Source organism: Musca autumnalis, unplaced genomic scaffold, assembly GCF_047663935.1.
Source record: "Musca autumnalis isolate F117 unplaced genomic scaffold, ASM4766393v1 scaffold_3, whole genome shotgun sequence".
NCBI classification, from domain to species: Eukaryota; Metazoa; Arthropoda; class Insecta; order Diptera; family Muscidae; genus Musca; species Musca autumnalis.
The window spans coordinates 234527093-234550658 of record NW_027411866.1 but is presented as its reverse complement, the minus strand read 5'-3'; the positions used below and the strand labels follow the sequence as shown (position 1 = coordinate 234550658).

Below are 23566 nucleotides of genomic sequence, written 5' to 3'. Positions count from 1 at the left end.
GCCCTTATAGCCTATTTAACAGTGTACCAAAGAAAAGCCTTCCCATTAAATATCTTCGGCCATGTAATGATGTAGAGTATATCAATTGTATACACGATTGTGCGTCAATCTTATTAAATTACTATTAAACAAATTACCATAAATTATCTGAAACCATATTTATTATATAAGACAATTTATAATAAAAATCAATTGTTGTAATTTAAAAATGTGCGTTTTAAATTGTCAATATAACATATATTTCCTTTCCCAGAAGTACCCATTCTCATCGTTTTACTAAAGCTCTTGTTGTTTGTTTGTCAGCCATAGGACAGCGTTTGCCTTCACCACGGTACAACTGTTTCCGATAGCAATGTCATTACCAGCTATTGAGAGATTCGTTCCTGCTGGCGCATTGGAATTTTTTTGACATAATGTTCCGTCATTCACAAAACAATACGTAATTGTATTACAGCAATTCGACGAATAGGCAAGCAATTGTAGGAAACTTATTTTTCTATAGTCGACATATTCGTATGTAGCCGATCCTTTGAACATGGCCAGAGTATTGGCGGTGTCCAAGAGATGAAGAATTCCAGCACCAGAACGAAGAGCATTTTTACAACACGTTTTTTGCTTTCCAATGTTTTCTCAATGTTCGATCTAAAATTATGGCAAGAGAGAATTTTTTATGAATTGTTTGTGACTACAATAAATTAAATTAATAATTTAAATGGACATTATTAGAAAAAAATCTTGGATTTTTTTAAAAATATTTGTGGAAATTTTTTTTTATTACACGTAGATTTTTACAAAAATATTTCTATAAATACACGTGGATTTTTAAAAAATATTTCTTTAAATACACGTGGATTTTTTAAAAATATATTTTTTTAAGTTCATGGAAATTTTAAAAATTTTGAATTTTTTTAAATGATCGAAAATTTTTTAAAAATATTTTTTAAATAATCGTGGATTTTTTAAAAATATCTCTTAAAATAATCGTGGATTTTTTAAAAATATTTCTTAAAATAATCGTGGATTTTTTAAAAATATTTCTTAAAATAATCGTGGATTTTTTAAAAATATTTCTTAAAATAATCGTGGATTTTTTAAAAATATTTTTTAAATAATCGTGGATTTTTTAAAAATATTTTTTAAATAATCGTGGATTTTTTAAAAATATTTTTTAAATAATCGTGGATTTTTTAAAAATATTTTTTAAATAATCATGGATTTTTTAAAAATATTTTTTAAATAATCGTGGATTTTTTAAAAATATTTTTTAAATAATCATGGATTTTTTAAAAATATTTTTTAAATAATCGTGGATTTTTTAAAAATATTTTTTAAATAATCGTGGATTTTTTAAAAATATCTTTTAAATAATCGTCGATTTTTTAAAAATATCTTTTAAATAATCGTCGATTTTTTAAAAATATTTTTTAAATAATCGTGGATTTTTTAAAAATATTTTTTAAGTAATCGTGGATTTTTTAAAAATATTTTTTAAGTAATCGTGGATTTTTTAAAAATATTTTTTAAGTAATCGTGGATTTTTTAAAAATATTTTTTAAATAATCGTGCATTTTTTAAAAATATTTTTTAAATAATCGTGCATTTTTTAAAAATATTTTTTAAATAATCGTGCATTTTTTAAAAATATTTTTTAAATAATCGTGCATTTTTTAAAAATATTTTTTAAATAATCGTGCATTTTTTAAAAATATTTTTTAAATAATCGTGCATTTTTTAAAAATATTTTTTAAATAATCGTGCATTTTTTAAAAATATTTTTTAAATAATCGTGCATTTTTTAAAAATATTTTTTAAATAATCGTGGATTTTTTAAAAATATTTTTTAAATAAGCGTGGATTTTTTAAAAATATTTTTTAAATAAGCGTGGATTTTTTAAAAATATTTTTTAAATAATCGTAGATTTTTTAAAAATATTTTTTAAATAATCGTAGATTTCTTAAAAATATTGTTTAAATAATCGTAGATTTTTTAAAAATATTTTTTAAATAATCGTAGATTTTTTAAAAATATTTTTTAAATAATCGTAGATTTTTTAAAATTTTTTTTAAATAATCGTAGATTTTTTAAAAAGAAATTTTTTTAAATAACAGTGGATTTAAATTTTTTTTTTTTTAAATATTTTTTAAATAATCGTAGATTTTTTAAAAAGAATTTTTTTTAAATAACCGTGGATTTAAAATTTTTTTTTAAATATGTTTTAAATAATAGTGGATTTTTTTAAAATATTTTTTTAAATAATCGTGGATTTTTTAAAAATATTTTTTAAATAATCGTGGATTTTTTAAAAATATTTTTTAAATAATCGTGGATTTTTTAAAAATATTTTTTAAATAATCGTGGATTTTTTAAAAATATTTTTTAAATAATCGTGGATTTTTTAAAAATATTTTTTAAATAATCGTGGATTTTTTAAAAATGTTTTTTAAATAATCGTGGATTTTTAAATAATCGTGGATTTTTTAAAAATGTTTTTTAAATAATCGTGGATTTTTAAATAATCGTGGATTTTTTTAAAATATTTTTTAAATAATCGTGGATTTTTAAATAATCGTGGATTTTTTTAAAATATGTTTTAAATAATCGTGGATTTTTTAAAAATATTCTTTAAATAATCGGGGATTTTTTAAAAATATTCTTTAAATAATCGGGGATTTTTGAAAAATATTTTTTAAATAATCGTGGAATTTTTAAAAATATTTTTTAAATAATCGTGGATTTTTTAAAAATATTCTTTTAATAATCGTAGATTTTTGAAAAATATTCTTTAAATAATCGTGGATTTTTGAAAAATATTTTTTAAATAACACTATGCAACACTGAAAATGCAAACAACTTCTAGTATGGATTTTTTGAAAGTACATATCGCTCATTTACTCAAAGAGTGACACATTTCAAAAAATCCACTTTCGAGAAAAACGCGTTTTAAGTTGGCAAATGAAATTTGACTTCCCCATCTAAAAAGATTGTTGCACAACTAAAATAACTACTTGGACCATATTTTGAAAAAAGCTAGCCAGATATCAATGTTAATTTTCTGTGCAAGATCAAGCATGATTTGAAATGTTTCAGTGTTTCATAAACTCAAAAAACTTTTGTGTTGAATTATGCCAAACTCGTAGTAAATGAGCTGTAACTCGTTGAGTTTTAAAGATATCAGTGTGAAAATTTGACATAAGGTAAATTAGAAGTCGTAGAAAAAATAGAAATTGCTAACTCAGAAAACGCATTTTTCGAGTTATGTCACTCTTTGAGTAAACGAGCGATATTTAGACTACAAAAACCCTAGTTGGGTTTTGTCCTGCCAGATCCAATTCGGATTTTATGGCCTAATCTAAACCGGCCCAAATCTACACTTTTTTGCATTTATCAGACCTTTATCTCAGAAACAAATAGGAATATGGCCTTGCTGTCTTTAGCAATATTGTAGCCCTAAACTAGTAGAACGTATCTTTTGAAGAAACCACATAAGAAAAGATACATCTAGGGGATCAAAATCAATAAAATATAGAAAATTTTACATATTTGCTGAAATTCTTGTCAGTATAGGCTAAACTATTGGGAGTTGAACCAAGTAACCTTTTGCAAAAATCTTCTAAATAAAGTTCTCAACAATTCTTGAGAACATTCTGAAACTCTAAAATGCTTACATCATACTGTTTTAGCGGTATTTCGCATCATATCTTTTATAACACGTATTTCAAACACAGTTCACACCAACAGTTTATTCTCGCATTTCGGATTTCACTACATTATTGATATTTTTATTAAATCGTCGTTGAAAAATGTACTGAAAACAACGGGATAGAGGCATTTTACAACAATCACATGTTCTGAAGAGTTGTGTATTACATTCCAGGGAATATTTTTCCAAAAGAAAATATTCAGAAAAAATTAACGGTTTGGGAGATACGGTGCGAAATGTAAAAAATTGTGGTATTTTTGCATATAGTTTGAAATTTGAGGCAATAAATGTAGTTTTTCGAGTTCATTATTTCTCCAAATATTGTATTCTTGTCCTTATCTACAAATTTTCTTCAGATGTCAGAAGAAGATTCGCATTGGCTTCAGAGATATAGCCCCGAATTGCTTTAAAAACTCAATATTTAACCATGCTTAGATGGGGCCATAAAACCCGAGCTGGATCTGACACAACAAAACGCAACTAGGGTTTCTTGTCGTTTGGGTCTGTACTTTCAAAAAATCCTCAGTTCGAATTGTTTGCACAAGGTCACCTTAAAAATGTTGCACAGTGTAATCGTGGAATTTTTTAAAATATTTTTTAAATATATTTTTTAAATAATCGTGGATTTTTTAAAAATATTTTTTAAATAATCGCGGATTTTTTAAAAATATTTTTTAAATAATCGTGGATTTTTTAAAAATATTTTTTAACTAATCGTTGATTTTTTAAAAATGTTTTTTAAATAATCGTGGATTTTTTAAAAATATTTTTTAAATAATCGTGGATTTTTTAAAAATTTTTTTAATAATCGTGGATTTTTTAAAAATATTTTTTAAATAATCGTGGATTTTTTAAAAATATTTTTAAATAATCGTGGATTTTTTAAAAATGTTTTTTTTAACTAATCGTGGATTTTTTAAAAATATTTTTTAATTAATAGTGGATTTTTTAAAAATTCGTGGATTTTTCAAACTATTTTTAAATAATCGTGGATTTTTCAAAATATTTTTAAATAATCGTGAATTTTTTAAAAATTCGTGGATTTTTTAAAATATTTTTAAATAATCGTGAATTTTTTAAAAATATTTTTTAAATAATCCTGGATTTTTTAAAAAAATCTTGTAAATAAACTTGGATTTTTTAAACATATTTTTTAAATAATCGTGGATTTTTTAAAAATATGTTTTAATAATGGATTTTTTTAAAATAGTTTTTAAATAATCGTGGATTTTTTAAAAATATTATTTATATTATCGTGGATTTTTTAAAAATATTTTTTAAATATTCGTGGATTTTTTAAAAATATTTTTTAAATAATCGTGGATTTTTTTAAAAATATTTTTTAAATATTCGTGGATTTTTTAAATATATTTTGCAAATAATCGTGGATTTTTTAAAAATATTTTTTAAATAATCGTGGATTTTTTAAAAATATTTTTTAAATAATCGTGGATTTTTAAAATTTTTTTTTAAATAATTGTGGAATTTTTAAAAATATTTTTTAAATAATTGTGGAATTTTTAAAAATATTTTTTAAATAATTGTGGAATTTTTAAAAATATTTTTTAAATAACAGTGGATTTTTTAAAATATTTTTTAAATAACAGTGGATTTTTTAAAATATTTTTTAAATAACAGTGGATTTTTTAAAATATTTTTTAAATAACAGTGGATTTTTTAAAATATTTTTTAAATAACAGTGGATTTTTTAAAATATTTTTTAAAAAATCGTGGATTTTTTAAAAACATTTTTTAAATAATAGTGGATTTTTTAAAAATGTTTTTTAAATAATCGTGGATTTTTTAAAAATGTTTCTTAAATAATCGTGGATTTTTTAAAAATGTTTTTTAAATAATAGTGGATTTTTTAAAAATATTTTTAAAATAATCGTGGATTTTTTAAAAATGTTTTTTAAATAATAGTGGATTTTTTAAAAATATTCTTTAAATAATCGTGGATTTTTTAAAAATATTTTTTAAATAATCGTGGATTTTTTAAAAATATTCTTTAAATAATCGTGGATTTTTTTAAAATATTTTTTAAATAATCGTGGATTTTTTAAAAATATTCTTTAAATAATCGTGGATTTTTTTAAAATATTTTTTAAATAATCGTGGATTTTTTTAAAATATTTTTTAAATAATCGTGGATTTTTTTAAAATATTTTTTAAATAATCGTGGATTTTTTTAAAATATTTTTTAAATAATCGTGGATTTTTTTAAAATATTTTTTAAATAATCGTGGATTTTTTTAAAATATTTTTTAAATAATCGTGGATTTTTTTAAAATATTTTTTAAATAGTCGTGACTTTTTAAAAATATTTTTTAAATAATCGTGGATTTTTAAAAATATTTTTAAATAATCGTGGATTTTTAAAAATATTTGTTAAATAATCGTGGATTTTTAAAAATATTTGTTAAATAATCGTGGATTTTTAAAAATTATTTTTTAAATAATCGTGGATTTAAAAATTATTTTTTAAATAATCGTGGATTTAAAAATTATTTTTTAAATAATCGTGGATTTAAAAAAAATTAAATAATCGCTCATTTTTAAAAAATATTTTTTAAATAAACTTGAATTTTTTAAAAATATTCTTTAATATAAACGTGGATTTTTTAAATATATTTTTTTATATAATCGTGGATTTTTTAAAAATATTTTTATAAATAATCGTGAATTTTTTAAAAATATTTTTATAAATAATCGTAGATTTTTTAAAAATATTTTTATAAATAATCGTGGATTTTTTAAAAATATTTTTTTAAATTGTTGATTTTTTAAAAATATGTTTTTTTAAATAATCGTAAATTCTTCAAATAATAGTGGATTTTTAAAAAATAATTTTTTAAATAACCGAGTTTTTTTTACAAATATTTTTTGTAAATAATCGTGGATTTTTTTAAAATATTTTTGTTTTTAAATTGTGACTTTTTTAAAAATATGTTTTTTTTAAATACATTTACATTTTTAAAATAATAGTGGAATTTTTAAAAATATTTTTTAAACAATCCTGTATTTTTTAAAAATATTTTTTATATAAACCTGTATTTCTTAAAAATATTTTTTAAATAATACTGTATTTTTTAAATAACCATGTTATTTTTACAAATATAAATAAACGTATATTTATATTTTTACAAATATAAATTAACGTATATAAAATATTTTTTTAACAAATCTGTGATTTGATTTAAATGTTTTTAACATAATCGTGGATATTATAAACATATTTTTAAATATTTCCGAATTTAAAAAAAATCGAACTTGAACAAAGTACCTTTTATCTTTTACGTTTATTTAGTATCAAAGTAAAATTTAAAATTTTAATATTTTGAAGGACAAATTACCCCTTTACCACATTAATTACGTTTTCACTCACGCAAATAGCCAGTATTGCGAAACTTACCTTCTCAATGCCGATTCAGTTATGCGTAATCTTGGTGAGCTATACAGCTTACGTTTCTCTATACCGCAACCTCCAACACCGCCCTCATTCGATGACATGTATGCTGATTGCGGTTGGAGATATTGTCGCTGAATAGCAGAGGATGCCGCCACCGACTGATGTGTCGGTTTATGTTGTCTCTGGAACTTTGGGGACAATACATTCTGTGCTTGGCACGAGGGCGATATAGTTTCCTCACTGTCAGCACTTGTTCTACTGTTACGACTGAATGACTTGAAGAAAGCAGAACGCCTGCAATAACGTTGTTGGCGGTAACCATCTGTGGTCATGGCCACAAATGCATGTTTACTATTTAATGGATTAATAGAGCTTGTGGTTTGTTTCGTTATTGTTGGGGTCGTACTCAGTTGTGTTATGCCATCTGAAAATGTGGGAAGGAGGAAAGAAATAGATAGCAATTAAGACATTAATTATGTACATTTATGTGATGACATATTTATTTAAACTTTATTTCGTAAAATTAATACAGAATACAATTGGAGTATAGTTTTTTTATTTATGCTACGAAGATTCGCTTTGTTAGCTTAGAGAAGTAAGAACTAAGAATATTTATATGTGGATTTTTCTATGATAAATAAAAAGAAGGCAATTTTTTCGGGTTCCTACTTTTAAGGGTCGATCTTAAAAATATTTCAAATTTTTAAATTGAAAACTTAGTTTTAGTTTTTATACCCTACACCACTATGTGGAAAGGGTATTATAAGTTTGTTTTGGGGAAAATTCATGTAACACCGCGAAATATTCATCGGAGACCCCCAATGTGGTATACCAATCTTCATATCTCGGCGAGATAAAGCGATTTTGAGATGTGTATCCGTCCGTCCGTGTGTCCGTCTGTCCATTATAAATTGTAATCAAACTCCAGGCCGCAATTATGAACCGATAGTCACGAAATTTGGTATGGAGGTCGGTTTCACATCAGAATAGATCGCTATTTTAATTGGTGATGATCGTGAAATATTTAGCGGGTGAAATGGACCAAAAACATAATTTTTATCCGATTTTGTAGCTGCTCTGTAGGTCGCAATAATAGTGCGATCGCCTCGAACTTTTAAATAAGGTAAGAGTATATGACAAAGAAGAAGCTTGCAATTTGAGATGGCGATCAGATAATATTTAGAGGGTTAAATGGACCACAACTTTTGTGTGAAAATTGTGACAAATTTTAATAAACAGCTTATATCTCTGTTCCTGAAAGACACATTCCCCACTCGTGAGCTATATTTGGAAGACGATCTCTTGACCTTTCAATTGATGTCAATTATGTTGATGTACGTGATCAGATAACAGAGTTACGACCAGGTTTTTGTTTGTAGTGTAATCATAAACCCGCTAGAGGTCGCAATTATAGCTCAATAGTCACGAAATTTTACACAAGGTAAGATTTTAGGTTGAAGGAAATGCCTATAATTCTGCATGATGATCTGATGCTATTTAGCGGTTGACATAGACCATTACTTTTGTATGAAAATATACAAATTTTATTTTTGGTCCATATTTTCATTCCTGGAGGGCATATACCGGCAAAATAGCCTACATATGAAAAAAAAAACTACTGATCTTTCCCCTCATGCAAATTGCAATAATGTATCTGCTAGATAATGCACCTACTGCCTGTTATATAATGTGTTTTGTGTAGAGAACCACAATTTCCTCCCATGCTACAAATTGTCTCTATCATGACAGAGAAATTTTTAATTCATTTGTCAAATTGGATTTTTATACAAATATTGCAACATGGGGTTGCCTCGCCACATATTTTATACATCAGGATTTAGGGTAAAGGGGATACAAACAAAATACGACCAAAGATGTGTCTCATCGAAATATTGGTCTTAGACTCCAAGTATGTTTGGACGAAATTCGTTTCAGAAAATTTGGAGTCTATTTAGCGCCGTCCGTTCATCTGTCTCTCTTAATGTCTAGCTGGCTGGTGCGCACGATAACTCTCAAACGGATCTACCGATTGGAACCAAATTTTATACAATGTATTATTTTGCCCATACTTTGTTTAAGTTCGAATGTAGGCTATGTCGGTCCACACCTCCCCCAAAAAAGTTCAAAATTTTTTTCTAAAAATTGTGTGAACGATTACTGGCGAAGTGAGCAATCGATTTGCTCCAAACTTTCCATATAATATTATTCCTTCCAGATATAGATCGGATAAGACTAGATCGGTTCACACCGTAGGGTACCTCCCACACCAAATTCGGAAAAGGGAAATTTAAGAGTAGTTTTGATTTTTTTAAGCAGATTGTACTTGCGCCCCAAATCAGTAAAACAAATCAGTACACATCGTATTATTTCATCCAGTCATCTGTCCGGTCGGAATATGGACTTTATCGGTCCGTCCTCCGAGTACCTCCCACACAAAATTTGGGAAAAGTGCAGTTTGAGGACCCGCATCGGATCTATTTGATTATTATTATTTATTTTGTAGAAGGTTCTTTTTACGGTCCCTATTCTGGTCCCTTTCCCGGGGTAAGACATACTTCCTGAGATAATAGTCCAGAAGTTCCGAAAACCCCTGCCGGCTCCGACTAAAATTACAAATCTGAAAAAATAATTCTAAAATATTTCCAAAACTCAGAACTTAGCTTACTAAAATTGATTTCGAATAGCCCCGTATTACGATACCTACAGATTCCACGTATTTTGAAGCAAACTCGTGTTACAAAATAAATGTATTTTTATACGGCAGAGGCTGAAGGTATATCACCGTTAGCGCAGCTGACTTATACTATCTTCTTTGCTGTGTAATTGAATATGAATAATTTTGGGATTTATAAAATTGTTTGCATGCAAAATTTTTGAATTTCTATTCATTGTTAGTTATTTCTACCGGTATAAAATATATTTTTGATATCACAATATATGCCCACAATGAACTATTTTCGAAGCATTTGTGAGGTAGAAATGCACAATTTTTGGACGATAGATCTTCGATAAAATCGCAATTTTCCCAATTACCAATTATCAAATATGCCAAATTGCATGGTATATATAATTATTTATTTAAGGTGTATTCCAAAAAGGAACCTCATATTCAAAGAAAATTTGAAGATGTAGCAGGGGTGAATAGTGAATGTGAATTTTCCAATTTTCGAATATTTTTTAGAAATGTATAATTTATATATTTTTCCCCAAACATCCCAGTAAAGACAAGGGAGGCTTCTCTTATATCAATGGATTCATATTAAGTTATTGTTATGTGACCTAGTTTTTATCGCCGAGTCCGAACGGCGTGTCCTAAGTTTCCACTTGTAGAAACGTTTTTCATGGCTGAAATACTCAGGAAATATCGCCAGCATTACTAAGGGGTATTTTGCCACCGTTGACAATTTGATGGAAATCGAAGCCGGACATTCAGCGTGAAGGTTGTGGTGTAGGGTATCACATGGTCGGCTCCGTCCGACTATAGCCATTGCTTACTTGTTTTATTATGGTGTTGTCTGAGCCAAGTGGTGTTTGTAAAACTTGAGCTAGCAAACTATAGCGAGTGCGACTCTCGTTTTGATTGCTGTTGTAAAACAAAGGTAACGTCGGCCACACACAAAACAACAAGTTATTTGGATTATCTGTCGCGATTTATTTAAAACATAATTACACTGTGCAACAAAATTCAATTTTTTTCAAAATGATGGGAAAAACCGCGTACATTATGAAAGAAGAGCTAAAAATATGAGACACGTGTATCGGCGTTTTTAAAGTTTACGTCGGAAAGTAACCAAAATAGGCGGCGCAAGTTCCGCCCATTTTAAAATTTTTCGAAATATTCGAGTTTAGATATCTTGGAATCCTTGCATTTCAGGTATATAATGTTTTTGGCAACTTTACTAAGGAGGGTGTGGGAAATATTTTTGTTAAAAATTTTCAACCTCATGCGGTTCATCAAAGGGGTCTTTTTTGTCCTTTTTTTCGAAAATCTTTCAAAAACTCATTAGAAATGTGATCGTATCAAATCCGAATATTCTACAGAATTGTACACCATAAAATTTTACTATAGGTGTCAGAATACACCAAATCTGTAACTCTTGTCTAATCGCCAGTAATCTCTAAAAATGAAAAAAACGTTTTAGGGTTAAAGTCGGACTTCATCTGAGTTTATTCAAAATTGTCCCAGAAAACATAATTTTAGAGAGATGATGTCAGAGACAAAAATATTCTTCGTCAAATTTCACCATAGGTCACCAAAGAAATGAAAGGTCTATTTACATTCTATAGCATGAAAATATCAGTATCAATTTTGCTGAAAAAACACGAAAATATTTCCCAATTTTTTTGATGAAAAATTGTTCCTTCTTTTTATACCCTCCACCATAGTATGGAGGGTATATTAAGTTTGTTTTTCCGTTTGTAACGCATTGAAATACTCATTTGCGACCCTATAAAGTATATATATTCTTGATCAGGGTAACATTCTAAGTCGATCTGAGCACGTCCGTCCGTCCGTCTGTGGTAATCACTCTAGCATCCACAAAAATGGAGATAGGACGCTGAAATTTTGGGAAAATGCGTCTTTTGTTTGCAGGCAGGTCAAGTTCGATGATGGGCTATATCGGTCCACGTTTTGGTATAGCCCCCATATAACGGTACCCCCCGATTTACGGTATTTTGACGTTTTTAGCTACATTTTCAGACCGATTTGGCTATAATTTGACATTTAGGGTTCTTAAGTATCAATAAACATATATAACAAAACTTGTGGACATAGGTCCACGTTTTGGTATAGCCCCCATATAACGGTACCCCCCGATTTGCGGTATTTTGACGTTTTTAGCTTCAGTTTTTGGTCGATTATGCTATAATTTGACATTTAGGGTTCTTAAGTATTAATAAACTTATATATTAGAAGTTGTGGACATAGGTAAACGTTTTGGTATAGCCCCCATATAACGGTACCCCCCGATTTGCGGTATTTTGACGTTTTTAGCTACATTTTCAGACCGATGTAGCTATAATTTGACATTTAGGGCTCTTAAGTGTCAATAAACTTATATAACAAAACTTGTGGACATAGGTCCACGTTTTGGTATAGCCCCCATATAACGGTACCCCCCGATTTGCGGTATTTTGACGTTTTTAGCAACATTTTTAGACCGATTTAGCTATAATTTGACATTTAGGGTCCTTAAGTATCAAAAAAAAATATATGACAAAATTTGTGTACATAAGTCCACGGTTTGGTATAGCCCCCATATAACGCTACCCCCCGATATACGGTATTTTGACGTTTTTAGCTACATTATCAGACCGATGTAGCTATAATTTGACATTTAGGGTTCTTAAGTGTTAATAAACTTATATAATAAAAGTTGTGGACATAGGTCCACGTTTTGGTATAGCCCCCATATAACGCTACCCCCCGATTTGCGGTATTTTGACGTTTTTAGCTACATTTTCAGACCGATATAGGTATAATTTGACATTTAGGGTTCTTAAGTGTAACTAAATTTATATAACAAAAGTTGTGGACCTAGGTCCACGTGTTGGTGTAGCCCCCATATAACGGTACCCCCGATTTACGACATTTTGACGTTTTTATCTAAATTTTCAGACCGATTTAGCTATCAATTGACATTTAGGCTTCTTAAATATCAATAAACTTAAATAACTAGTGGACATATGTCCATGTTTTGGAATAGCCCCCATATAACGTTATCGCCCGATTTCAGGTATTTTGAGAATTTTACCAACAAGTTTTAACCGAATTATCTGTAATTTGAACATTTGACATTTGAAATTCTTAGTGATGATTTTAGCTACAATATTAAACCAAACTAGCAGTAATTTGACATTTGAAGTTCTTAGTGGTCACAACACCTCTCCATCAAAAATAGGTCCATGTTCGGATATAGCTCCCATGTAACGGTACCTCCCAATTTTCAGTAATTTGGCCATTTTAGCTACAATTTTTAACAGAACTAACTGTAATTTGACATTTGAAGGTTGTAGTGGTCACCACGCATCTGCATCAACAATTTTCAACATAGCCCCAATATAACGATACTTCCCGATTTTCGGTACAAAACAAACAAAACAAACCTCCCGATTTTCCGTACCTTAGCTTTAGTTTTGGACGAACTTTCTGTAATTTGAAATTTGAAAGTCAACGAAAATTCTGCAACAAAAATTGTTCATTTAAGTTCATATTTTTGTATAGCCCAGATACCTCCGAACTAGCTGTTAATGACATTTGAAGTTCCCAAGTTATGTACCGATTTTCGATATTTTGAGGATTCTAGCTAAATTTTTTAACCGAATTAGGAGTTATTTGACATTAAAGGCTCCCATCAAAAACTCTCAACATAGACCCTTGTTTTACTATAACCCCTATATAACAGTACCTCCCAATTTCTAGCCCACCAAAAATTGTCAACAGTTAGATATAGGCACCATAAAAAAGGGCCTCCCGAAGAAGCATTTTATGTACATTATCTGACATTTTAACGTACTCACTTAAAGTTGGGAACAGGAATGAATATTTTATGGTGGAGGGTATGAAAAGTTCGGCCCGGCCGAACTTAATGCTTTTTTACTTGTTATAGTTGATACATGGAAGTAATATAAAACTTGGTTATAGGTGAAAAAAGTCAAAGGATGAAAATTTTTACACAAAATTTCACTATGAGTTTTAAAATAAACCATACATCTATGTACACTATTTCCTTAAAAAATTAGATTACAAATTTATATATATTAGGATGAAATTATATGTTTTAATTTTGGACTGTTAATTCTACATAATTCCATACTGGATCAAAATCTTACACAATCCTTTACTTTTTGGGAATATTGTTAAAGAAAGAAATGTTCCAAATGAAATTTCATTATGAGCCTCTGAATAAAAGAAATCTGTAACCATAACATATAACATTCTTAGCAGCATTTGTTTTTGATATATAGGTTTTAGGGCCATATTTTCCAATTTTCACACAGATTGTCGTTGTGATTGAAAAATATAAATATCTTATTGCTGGTTTTTCCTTATAAATTCATACAGAAGATGTTGTGCGTTCAATTTAAACAGCTTTAAAAAGATTTGTGGTGAATATATATTTGAAAAATATAAAAAAACCAGATCGGACCTGCCAAAATTGCGTATTTTTAATACTTTCAACTTAAATTCCGTAGTTAGGATAAGTCATTGCTTACTTATATTGCATGCGAAAATACATTAGAGGTCTACGGCTATGGTCCAGTAGAAATATAGGTGTCATATGGGTTCTCACATGCACAATTTGGTGTGGTCCAAAAAAACTACAATGATGGGACTCACTCCTACTTTGGTGGCATTTAAGGAATAAACCTTAGAAATTGGCACAAATGACTATATCCCAACTAGGTTCGTTGTGGTCATTCATGATGCAGCTATTTATGTCAATTGCTAGGGTTAATTCCGTAAATGCCACCAAAGTAGGAGTGAGTCCCATCATTGTAGTTTTTTGGACCACACCAAATTGTGCATGTGAGAGCCCATATGACACCTATATTTTCACTGGACCATAGCCGTAGACCTCTAATGTATTTTCGCATGCAATATTAGTAACCAATGACTTATCCTAACTACGGAATTTAAGTTGAAAGTTTGATTTTTTTCACCTATAACCAAGTTTTATATTACTTCCATGTATCAACTAGAAAAAAGATGGTAAAATTTTTCATCAAAAAAATTGGGAAATATTTTCATTTTTTCAGCAAAATTGATACTGATATTTTCATGCTATAGAATGTAAATAGACATTTCATTTCTTTGGTGACCTATGGGGAAAATTGACGAAGAATATTTTTGTCTCTGACATCAACTCTCTAAAATTTGAAAGATTTTCGAAAAAAGGACAAAAAAGACCCTTTGATGAACCGCATGGGGGTTAAAATTTTTAACAAAAATATTTCCCACACCCTCCTAAGTAAAGTTGCCAAAGACATACATGAAATGCAAGGATTCCAAGATATTTAAGCTAGAATACTTCGAGAAATTTTAAAATGGGCGGAACTTGCCCCGCCTATTTTGGTTACTTTCCGACGTAAACTTTAAAAACGCCGATACACGTGTCTTATATTTTTAGCTCTACTTTCATAATCTACTCGATTTTCCTTGTCATTTTTTTTTTTGTTGTCTCACAGTGTTATCAGCCCATGTGTCGTGAAAATTCACTGTGCGGCAGTTGTACAACAATAATCCATTGCGTTCTCATCTTTAAGGCTTAGCAGAACTAGGGATGGTGATCCCGAAAACCCGGGATTTAGCAAATCCCGAATCTCGGAATTTTTTTCTTTCGGGTCCCGCAATTTTCGAAGTTACTTATTTGAATGAAAATAGTACTTTTGAAAAGAAGGAAAAGGAAAACGTTGTGATAAATACTTCAAAGCAATTGGCATCTAAGACATCCACTAATGCAGGTCATTGGAAATACTATACGGAAGCTATCCAAGATATACCCCTAGAACTGGCTTCGCGTCTTTAATAGGTTCAAAAAACTGTGACTAACATCAATTGAGCCAAAGTGTCTACAAGGAGCATCGGAAATCTGACGACGCACAGTGAAAAAAGGTACTAACATGGATATTCAATAACACAAAGGTTTTTGTGTAATAAAAAACATCTCTCGATTTAGCTTTTTTGGTAAGATAGTAATTTCTCAGAGATCGTTGGATAAAGCTTTATACCCTCCACCATAATATGGAGGGTATAATTAAATTTGTCATTCCGTTTGTCACACTTCATGATCAGCCGTGTCCGTTCGTCTGTTGAAATCAAGATACAGCTTGCAAGTTTAAAGATAGAGCTTTGTAATTTGGTATGTATGTGTATATTACTCCAAGGATGTTTGGTATTGCAAATGTGCTATATCAGTCCACGTTTTGATATGGCCTTACCGCCTGATTTCCGGTATTTTGAAGGTTTTAGTTTTATTTTCACACCGAAATGGCTGAAATTGGTTACTTAGTCTACGCGGATGGTAGAAAACGTTCTCCCAGAATTTTGTCGGTATAGGTCCACCGGAACGGTCGGAACGGTACCTCCCAATTTTCGGAATTTTGAAGGTTATGGCCACAATCATCAAGCGAAATGCCTAAAATTTGGTATTTAGTCTTCATTGGGGGTTTCCAACTTCTCCCTATTTATTTGTCGGTATGGGTCTACACCTTCATATAGCAACCATAGAACTGTACCTCCCGATTTTCGGTATTTTTAGGGTTGTAGCCTCAATTTTCAAACGAAATGGCTGAAATTTGTTAATTAGACTTCGTTGGGGGTATAAGACTTTCCATATGAAATTTTTAGATATAGGTCCACGTATACCACCATAGAAAGGTCCCTCCCGATTTTCGGTATTTTGAAAGTTGTGGCCCCAACATTCCTCCGAAAATGGAAAAAAATTTGGTACTAAGTCTTCGTTGGGGGGTTTTCAAATTCCCCCACATAATTTATAGGCACGGGTCTACGCCTTCATATAGCCCCTTAGAGCGGTGCATGCCCATTTTTATGGTATTTTGAAGGTTGTGGCCTCAATATACACCTTAAGTTTGTAAATATAGGTCCACGCATTCATATTTTTTCCATAGAACGGTAACTCCCGATTTTCGGTATTTTGAAGGTTGTGGCTTCAATATTCCACCGAAATGGGTGAAATTTGGTATTTAGTTTTGGTTGGTGGTGTAAAATGTTTCCCCAGAAATTTTTCCGTACGTGTCCACGACTTCATATAGGCCCCATGGAACGATGAAATACACCCAAACATTAGTTTTGGAAATATGTATTATTGTCTTTGCATTAATTCTTTAATAAAAATTGAGTTTTTTACTTTACTAATTACTTCTATAGCGACAAGACCTCACAAATTCTGCAGTCTCGAAATTGTCCCGAAAAATTCCAAAAACCCAGGATAAGACATTTTGAAATCCCGAATCGCGTGATTTTTTGGAAACCTGTACCGGTCCTCATTAGCGTGAAAATCATTTAAAAATTTCATGAAATTAGGTGTTCTTAGATCGAGTTCCCCATTACAGCAACTTCGTGATTTTTCCCTACCGTAGCACTCAATCTAGAAAAGCATAATTTCATAAATGTTTTTAATGAAATTCACGATATTGTGGACCGGGACTAAGCAAAACAAACATCCAGCGATTGTTTTCTGTGGCGTATACATATGCATACACACTTTTTTGTTAAGTATACGCACCAATTCACACATACTTCACTTCAATGAATAAACAAAGCCATACATTAATCACCAACCAATGATGTTTAAATATTGTTTTGATTTAAATTCCAAGAAAACTGAATCATCACTGTTGGTTCAGTTTTGAATATCATTTTGCAGTATAACAAACTATCAAGAAAACGTTTAGCATTATTTACATTGTCATAAAGTCATCATCGCGACATAATAATTTTCACACAAGACATTTCAATGGAAGCAGCCACCGACTAACAGTCAAGGCTAACTCTTGCTGCTAAAGTATTCATTCATTGAATGAATAAGTTTTTTGTTAACAAAATCTTAGGACATTTACACGAATCAACAAAAGAACAAACTGAACTGAACGAGGACAACAACACTGTATAATCCCAAAGATATAATTAGTGGCAAAAGTGCAAAGTATATTCTAACTCATGACCTTCTTATTATGTTTCAACATTGTATTATATGTTAAATATGACCCTCAAAATTCCCAAGATTATCACGCTTAGAAGCTCTGTTTATTAGTCTTCTTAATGCTGGTGTCATTGCCACTATGGCTATTGTTTTGGGGAAAATGACACGAAAAGGCGTTGGCGTTAAGTCGCCAAATTTAGATTTATGCAAATCCATAGAATATTTTGCTTTGTTTCAGCAGGACGACATGATATATAGCTTTTTATTGTCAAGCCAAGTTATGTAACAATGGTTTGATTTTTGTCTTTTATACATGAAACCAGTTTAACGTTGGTTATATATTCTACTGTGAGAATGTTTAAATTCATTGGAAAGAATATCCATGAAAGCGAACAACAACTCAAAATGTCTACATAGACCAAGAAGAAGTAGATATCACCAATATTTTTGAAAATTTAACATAGCTGAAGCCAAGGTTTACCCTTTTAGAACACGCGACTTGTCATTGTATATTATACAAATTAAATATTTTTGGATAAAATGAAATGTTTTTGGACGTGGCAAGAAATATTGGCGTTAAAATATAATTTGCGTGGAAGCTGTGGCTATTAGAGTGGGGCGATTTGAACACCACCACGGGCGCATGCAGTTTCTGATTCTTGGGATTGTACTGAGCAAAAAAGTAAACTAGACCATATGTCTACGGTGAAAATCGAGCCCCCGGATTTTGACTTAAGGATTTTTTTCAAGGACTTTTGGATACTTTGACATATATCAACCAAACCACTGAGATTTTCTATCCAACACAAAGAAAACAATTGTAGCCAAGACAATAATAAAGAACTCTCTGGTACATCGCAAAAGCATTGGAACGCTTCTTCAGGCAGTTATGGCCTCGAGAAAGTGCACATTTTTCGGAAAATATCGATAAATGACACTGTGCTACAAAATGGGACTCAAATTCAGTTGGTGGAAAATCCCTTTTGAAGATGAAAGCCCTCGGTGAGTGTACTAAGAACCCTAAAGGAAATTTTCACCATAGATCAAGTTTCCGAGATATTGCGTGATTAATGGTTTAATTTTGGCCCCTTAATTTGTGTGAAAATAGCTTTATATCTCACAAAAGCGTTATTGTAGCTTCATTTTGATATTACATGTCTTCAGTCAAATCGAATGGTGAATCTTTTTGTAGAATATTTCATCCCTCTAACTCCATTCCTTGTATGTACTTTTCGTCCTTTATTTTTTGTACCGTAGTAAAAGTACCAGAAGAGGAGATTTTACAGCATCCAAATATTCTACAAAAATGTTGTTCAGAAGATTTTAGGTACGGTTCTCATTTATGACCAATCGATATTTCCCCGTTTTCATGGTCCTTTTTGACATTTACCCGGTTTTTGTTGAGAAAACTATGCTTTGTTATACCCTACACCACTATGTGGGGAGGGTATTATAAGTTGGTTTTGGCCAAAAAGTTTGTAACGCATCGAAATAATGGTCGTAGACCCATACTTATATATATTAAAATGAATGTCTCGACGAGCTGAGTCGATCTGGCTATGTGTGTCCGTCCGTCAGTCCGTCCGTCCGTCCGTCTGTCCATCTAAACCTTGTAATCACGCTACAGGTCGCAATTTTGATCGGATCGTCACGAAATTTTGGGTGTTGATGGGGCTCCCAGAGGGGAAGAAGCCTATTGATTTTGGTGATGGTCGGATAATATTTAGGGCAAAAAACTTATGTGGATAAAAATACAACGTTTTTTTCCAAAGCGAATATCTCAGCTTCTATATGGGGTATACCAAAAGCAAAACCAGACAATGAAAGTAGAAAATATCACCTTTCTAATGATGTAAAGTAGGTTCTTGTAGGTGATCAAACAACGAAGATATCAAAATAGTCGCAAATAAACTCCAAATTTTCATGTTTGCGATTTTAGTTATAATGACGAATATCACAGCTTTCGCTGGGGACTTTCCAAAATCAAAGCCTGACTATGAAAGTAGAAGATTCCACCTTTACAATGATGCAAACTAGGTCGGCGTAGGCGACCAAATAGCGGAGATACCACAATAGTCGGTAATTCATCCCATTTTTCAATTTTTTTGGAAATCACGCTACAGGCCGCAATTTTGATCGGATCGTCACGAAATTTTGAGAGTTAATGGGGATCTCAAAGAGGAAGAAGCCTATTGATTTCGATGATGGTCGGATAATATTTAGGGGTCGGAATGAGCAAAAACTTTAGTTGGAGAAAAAGTCAATAAATATAAAATAGCACCTTTACAACAATGTCGTGCTTTGATATTGTTAAAGTTACGAAGTTTTTCGGCAATTCACACACGACCCGAACGCAACGAAAGAGCACACAAATGTTTTGATTTGTTTTTGTTTTGCAGCATGCGTGCATACAACGTTACTAACACACTGTCAAAAGCTGCAAATATTGAGAATTTTGTGTGCCCTCTTCTTGGTCGGCTATGCTTTACAACAATGTAACGTAGGTTGTCGTAGGGGGCCTAACAACGAAGATATCGCAATAGTCGCTAATAAAACCCAACTTCTAATTTTTGCGATTTTAATAATAATGACGGATATCACACCTTTGGTTGGGGACCTTCTAAAAGCAAAGCCTGACTAAGAAAGTAGAAAATCCCATCTTTGAAATTATGCAAAGTAGGTTTGCGTAGGTAGTCAAATAATAGAGATATCGCAATAGTCGTTAATGCATCCCTTTTTTTCACTTTTTCTGCAATCACACTATAGGTCGGAATTTTGATCGGATCATCACGAAATTTTCTCACAGAGATAGAAGCCTATTGATGTTGGTGATGTCGACAGTAGTCAAATATAAAATTAAATATTAATTATTTTGGTTCAGTTCGCCTTAAGTCATTTGGTATAAAAGCCAAATAGGTGAAAACTTTCGTATCTCCATAAAAGAAATGTTTTCGAGTGAAAAGATTATTCACAGAGGTAGTGGTGTAGGATATCACATAGTCGGCCCCGTACCGACTATAGCCTTTTCTCACTTGTTTTTATCATGCACTTAAAGTACATCAAGAACTCAGAAGTTTGAACCACGTCAACCCAGTGATATTTTACATTTATTTCTAGCTTCGGAACCAACAAAGTTGTAATCAGCTACTTGCTGTCAATTGATTGACCATTTTATTAGCTTTCTAATGATATACATATACGGTTAATCGGTTACTTAAAACCGGTTCCAAAATCGGTTTTGATATCAGAATAACCGGTTCGAAAATTGAGATAACCGGATCTATCCTTCAATAAAATTTGTTATTAACGTGTTCGTCATTACAAGAGCTATTTATGGTAAGTATTTCAAAAGCACCACATACCAATAACGAATATACATAAAAACAAAGCATAGTTTTCTCAACAAAAACCGGGTAAATGTCAAAAAGGACCATGAAAACGGGGAAATATCGATTGGTCATCAATGAGAACCGTACCTATAATCTTCTGAACAAAATTTTTGTAGAATATTTGGATGCTGTAAAATCTCGTCTTCTGGTACTTTTACTACGGTGCAAAAAATAAAGGACGAAAAGTACATAAAAGGAATGGAGTTAGAGGGATGAAATATTCTACAAAAAGATTCACCATTCGATTTGACTGAAGACATGTAATATCAAAATGAAGCTACAATAACGCTTTAGTGAGATATAAAGCTATTTTCTCACAAATTAAGGGGCCAAAATTAAACCATTAATCACGCAATATCTCGGAAACTTGATCTATGGTGAAAATTTCCTTTAGGGTTCTTAGTACACTCACCGAGGGCTTTCATCTTCAAAAGGGATTTTCCACCCACTGAATTTGAGTCCCATTTTGTAGCACAGTGTCATTTATCGATATTTTCCGAAAAATGTGCACTTTCTCGAGGCCATAACTGCCTGAAGAAGCGTTCCAATGCTTTTGCGATGTACTAGAGAGTTCTTTATTATTGTTTTGGCTACAATTGTTGTCTTTGTGTTGGATAGAAAATCTCAGTGGTTTGGTTGATATATGCCAAAGTATCCAAAAAACCTTGAAAAAAAACTTCAAGTCAAAATCCGGGGGCTCGATTTTCACCGTAGACATATGGTCTAGTTGACTTTTTTGCTCAGTACAATCCCAAGAATCAGAAACTCCAGGCGCCCGATAACACTTTTTTCCTTCCATACAAATCGCCCCGGCCTAGTGGCTATGTTTATGTTAAAAAATGGGTAAAAATGGATTGAAGCCAACATGTCTTTTTTTGTTTTCTCTCGATTTGTGAGTAAACCACACTTCTCTCGATTTTCCTGTCAAAGTAAAAGAAGAAGCAAACTAAATAAGGATCATCTCAGTAATGTATTACTTTTCAAAATTTGAACTGCTTCTACCATTAAATGATGGTGACATTTTGAAGCCAGATTTTAAGTGTTTTTTGAAATTTTCTTCTAATTTTATTCCGTAAACAGGTTTTTCAAAAAATCATATATAGGATTGTAGTACTTGCGATTCTGAGTTATTTGATACGTATATTGTGAATGTAGTCTGCACAGCTTCATTGAAATCTGCATCCAACTGCGGAAATTTTGTTCGAACATTTTTTAAAAAATTCGATATCCTTGTTCTCTGTTGCACATTTTAGTTTTTTACGTTCCGGATCCAATAAATCATTCCTCGTGAAAATCCATCTACTAAAACGCGAGTTACGAGAAATTCCAAAGTAAAAAATAACCTAAAATTGTTTTTGAAAATATCGCATATTTTATCGCGTTTTTTGCGGATTGTTTCCACTGCAATGAAAAACCTAGTGCAGCACCTTCGTTTTAGCGGAAACAGAGATTTGAAAACTTCACTGATAAGGAAGCTACATTCATTTTATCCCAAAAAATAGTGTGTGATGCTACATCCACGGTTCTTGATTGATCGCCTTCAAATAGATATATATCGATGTAGATTTTCATGGTGGACACTGAAATCGGATGCGGACAAAAATTGTATGCAGTTTGTGCAAATTAGCGATATTTAATAGGTATTTTAATGCTAAGATGGAGCCGGTGTTACATCTTAGAGTCCAAATTATATTTCGAAAAATATATACAACTTAATAGATATGGTCTTGCTGTACATGAAAATCACATGCGGACAAAATGATTTTGATAATTACGCTATTTACACGTATTTTAAAATGCATATAAATTAAAATGGGTTATTTGACCTCTATTTCCATTTCAGAAGCTTTGAGATATATCCTCATCAACCCAATTACCTTCCCTAATGGGAAAGCTTTAATATGAATGTCAATAAAACAAAATCCGTCTTTTTTATTGGGAGATTTAAGCAAAATGACGGAAGTATTCCTATACATTTTTCCAATATTTTCTACTACATAATGCATGTGAAAAAATATTTTTTCAATAAAAAAATTATTTTTTGAGCAAAATATGTGCTTATTTTCGCTGTAACATCGAAACAATAACACCAATCTGTATGATAGTAGTCTCATTTGATTCGCCGCACAGTGGTTCAGAATCGTTTTTTCCTGGTCAAAATTCTGTAACTTTTGAACGGATAGGGATATGTTCATAATTCTTTTTTTGTTAGACAGATAACACAATCAGCTTTCAGATGAGTTATAAGCGGTCAAGTTCGGTCTGGTAGTTGCAGAGAAATTCAAGGTCAAAGTTAAACTTTTGAGTTTTTAAACTATTTTTCATCAAAATATGAGCGTTTTTGTGGTTTTTATATCTTCCTATGTATTCAAGATGGTCAAACACCAACAAATAAACAAA

The 23566-nt window shown here is 30.7% G+C and overlaps 1 protein-coding gene across 1 annotated transcript in view; it reads right to left on the bottom strand.

Moving 5' to 3' along the window:
- Positions 1-223: 223 nt before the first annotated feature.
- LOC141399119 (uncharacterized) overlaps positions 224-23566 on the bottom strand; it is a 111600-nt gene continuing 88257 nt past the window's right edge. Inside the window, exons 2-3 of the mRNA XM_073977261.1 lie at positions 7114-7534; positions 224-642 (exon numbers count right to left, since the gene is read on the bottom strand). Coding sequence (XP_073833362.1) covers positions 489-642; positions 7114-7534 — 575 coding nt within the window. The 3' untranslated portion in view covers positions 224-488. The remainder of the gene's footprint in view (positions 643-7113; positions 7535-23566) is intronic.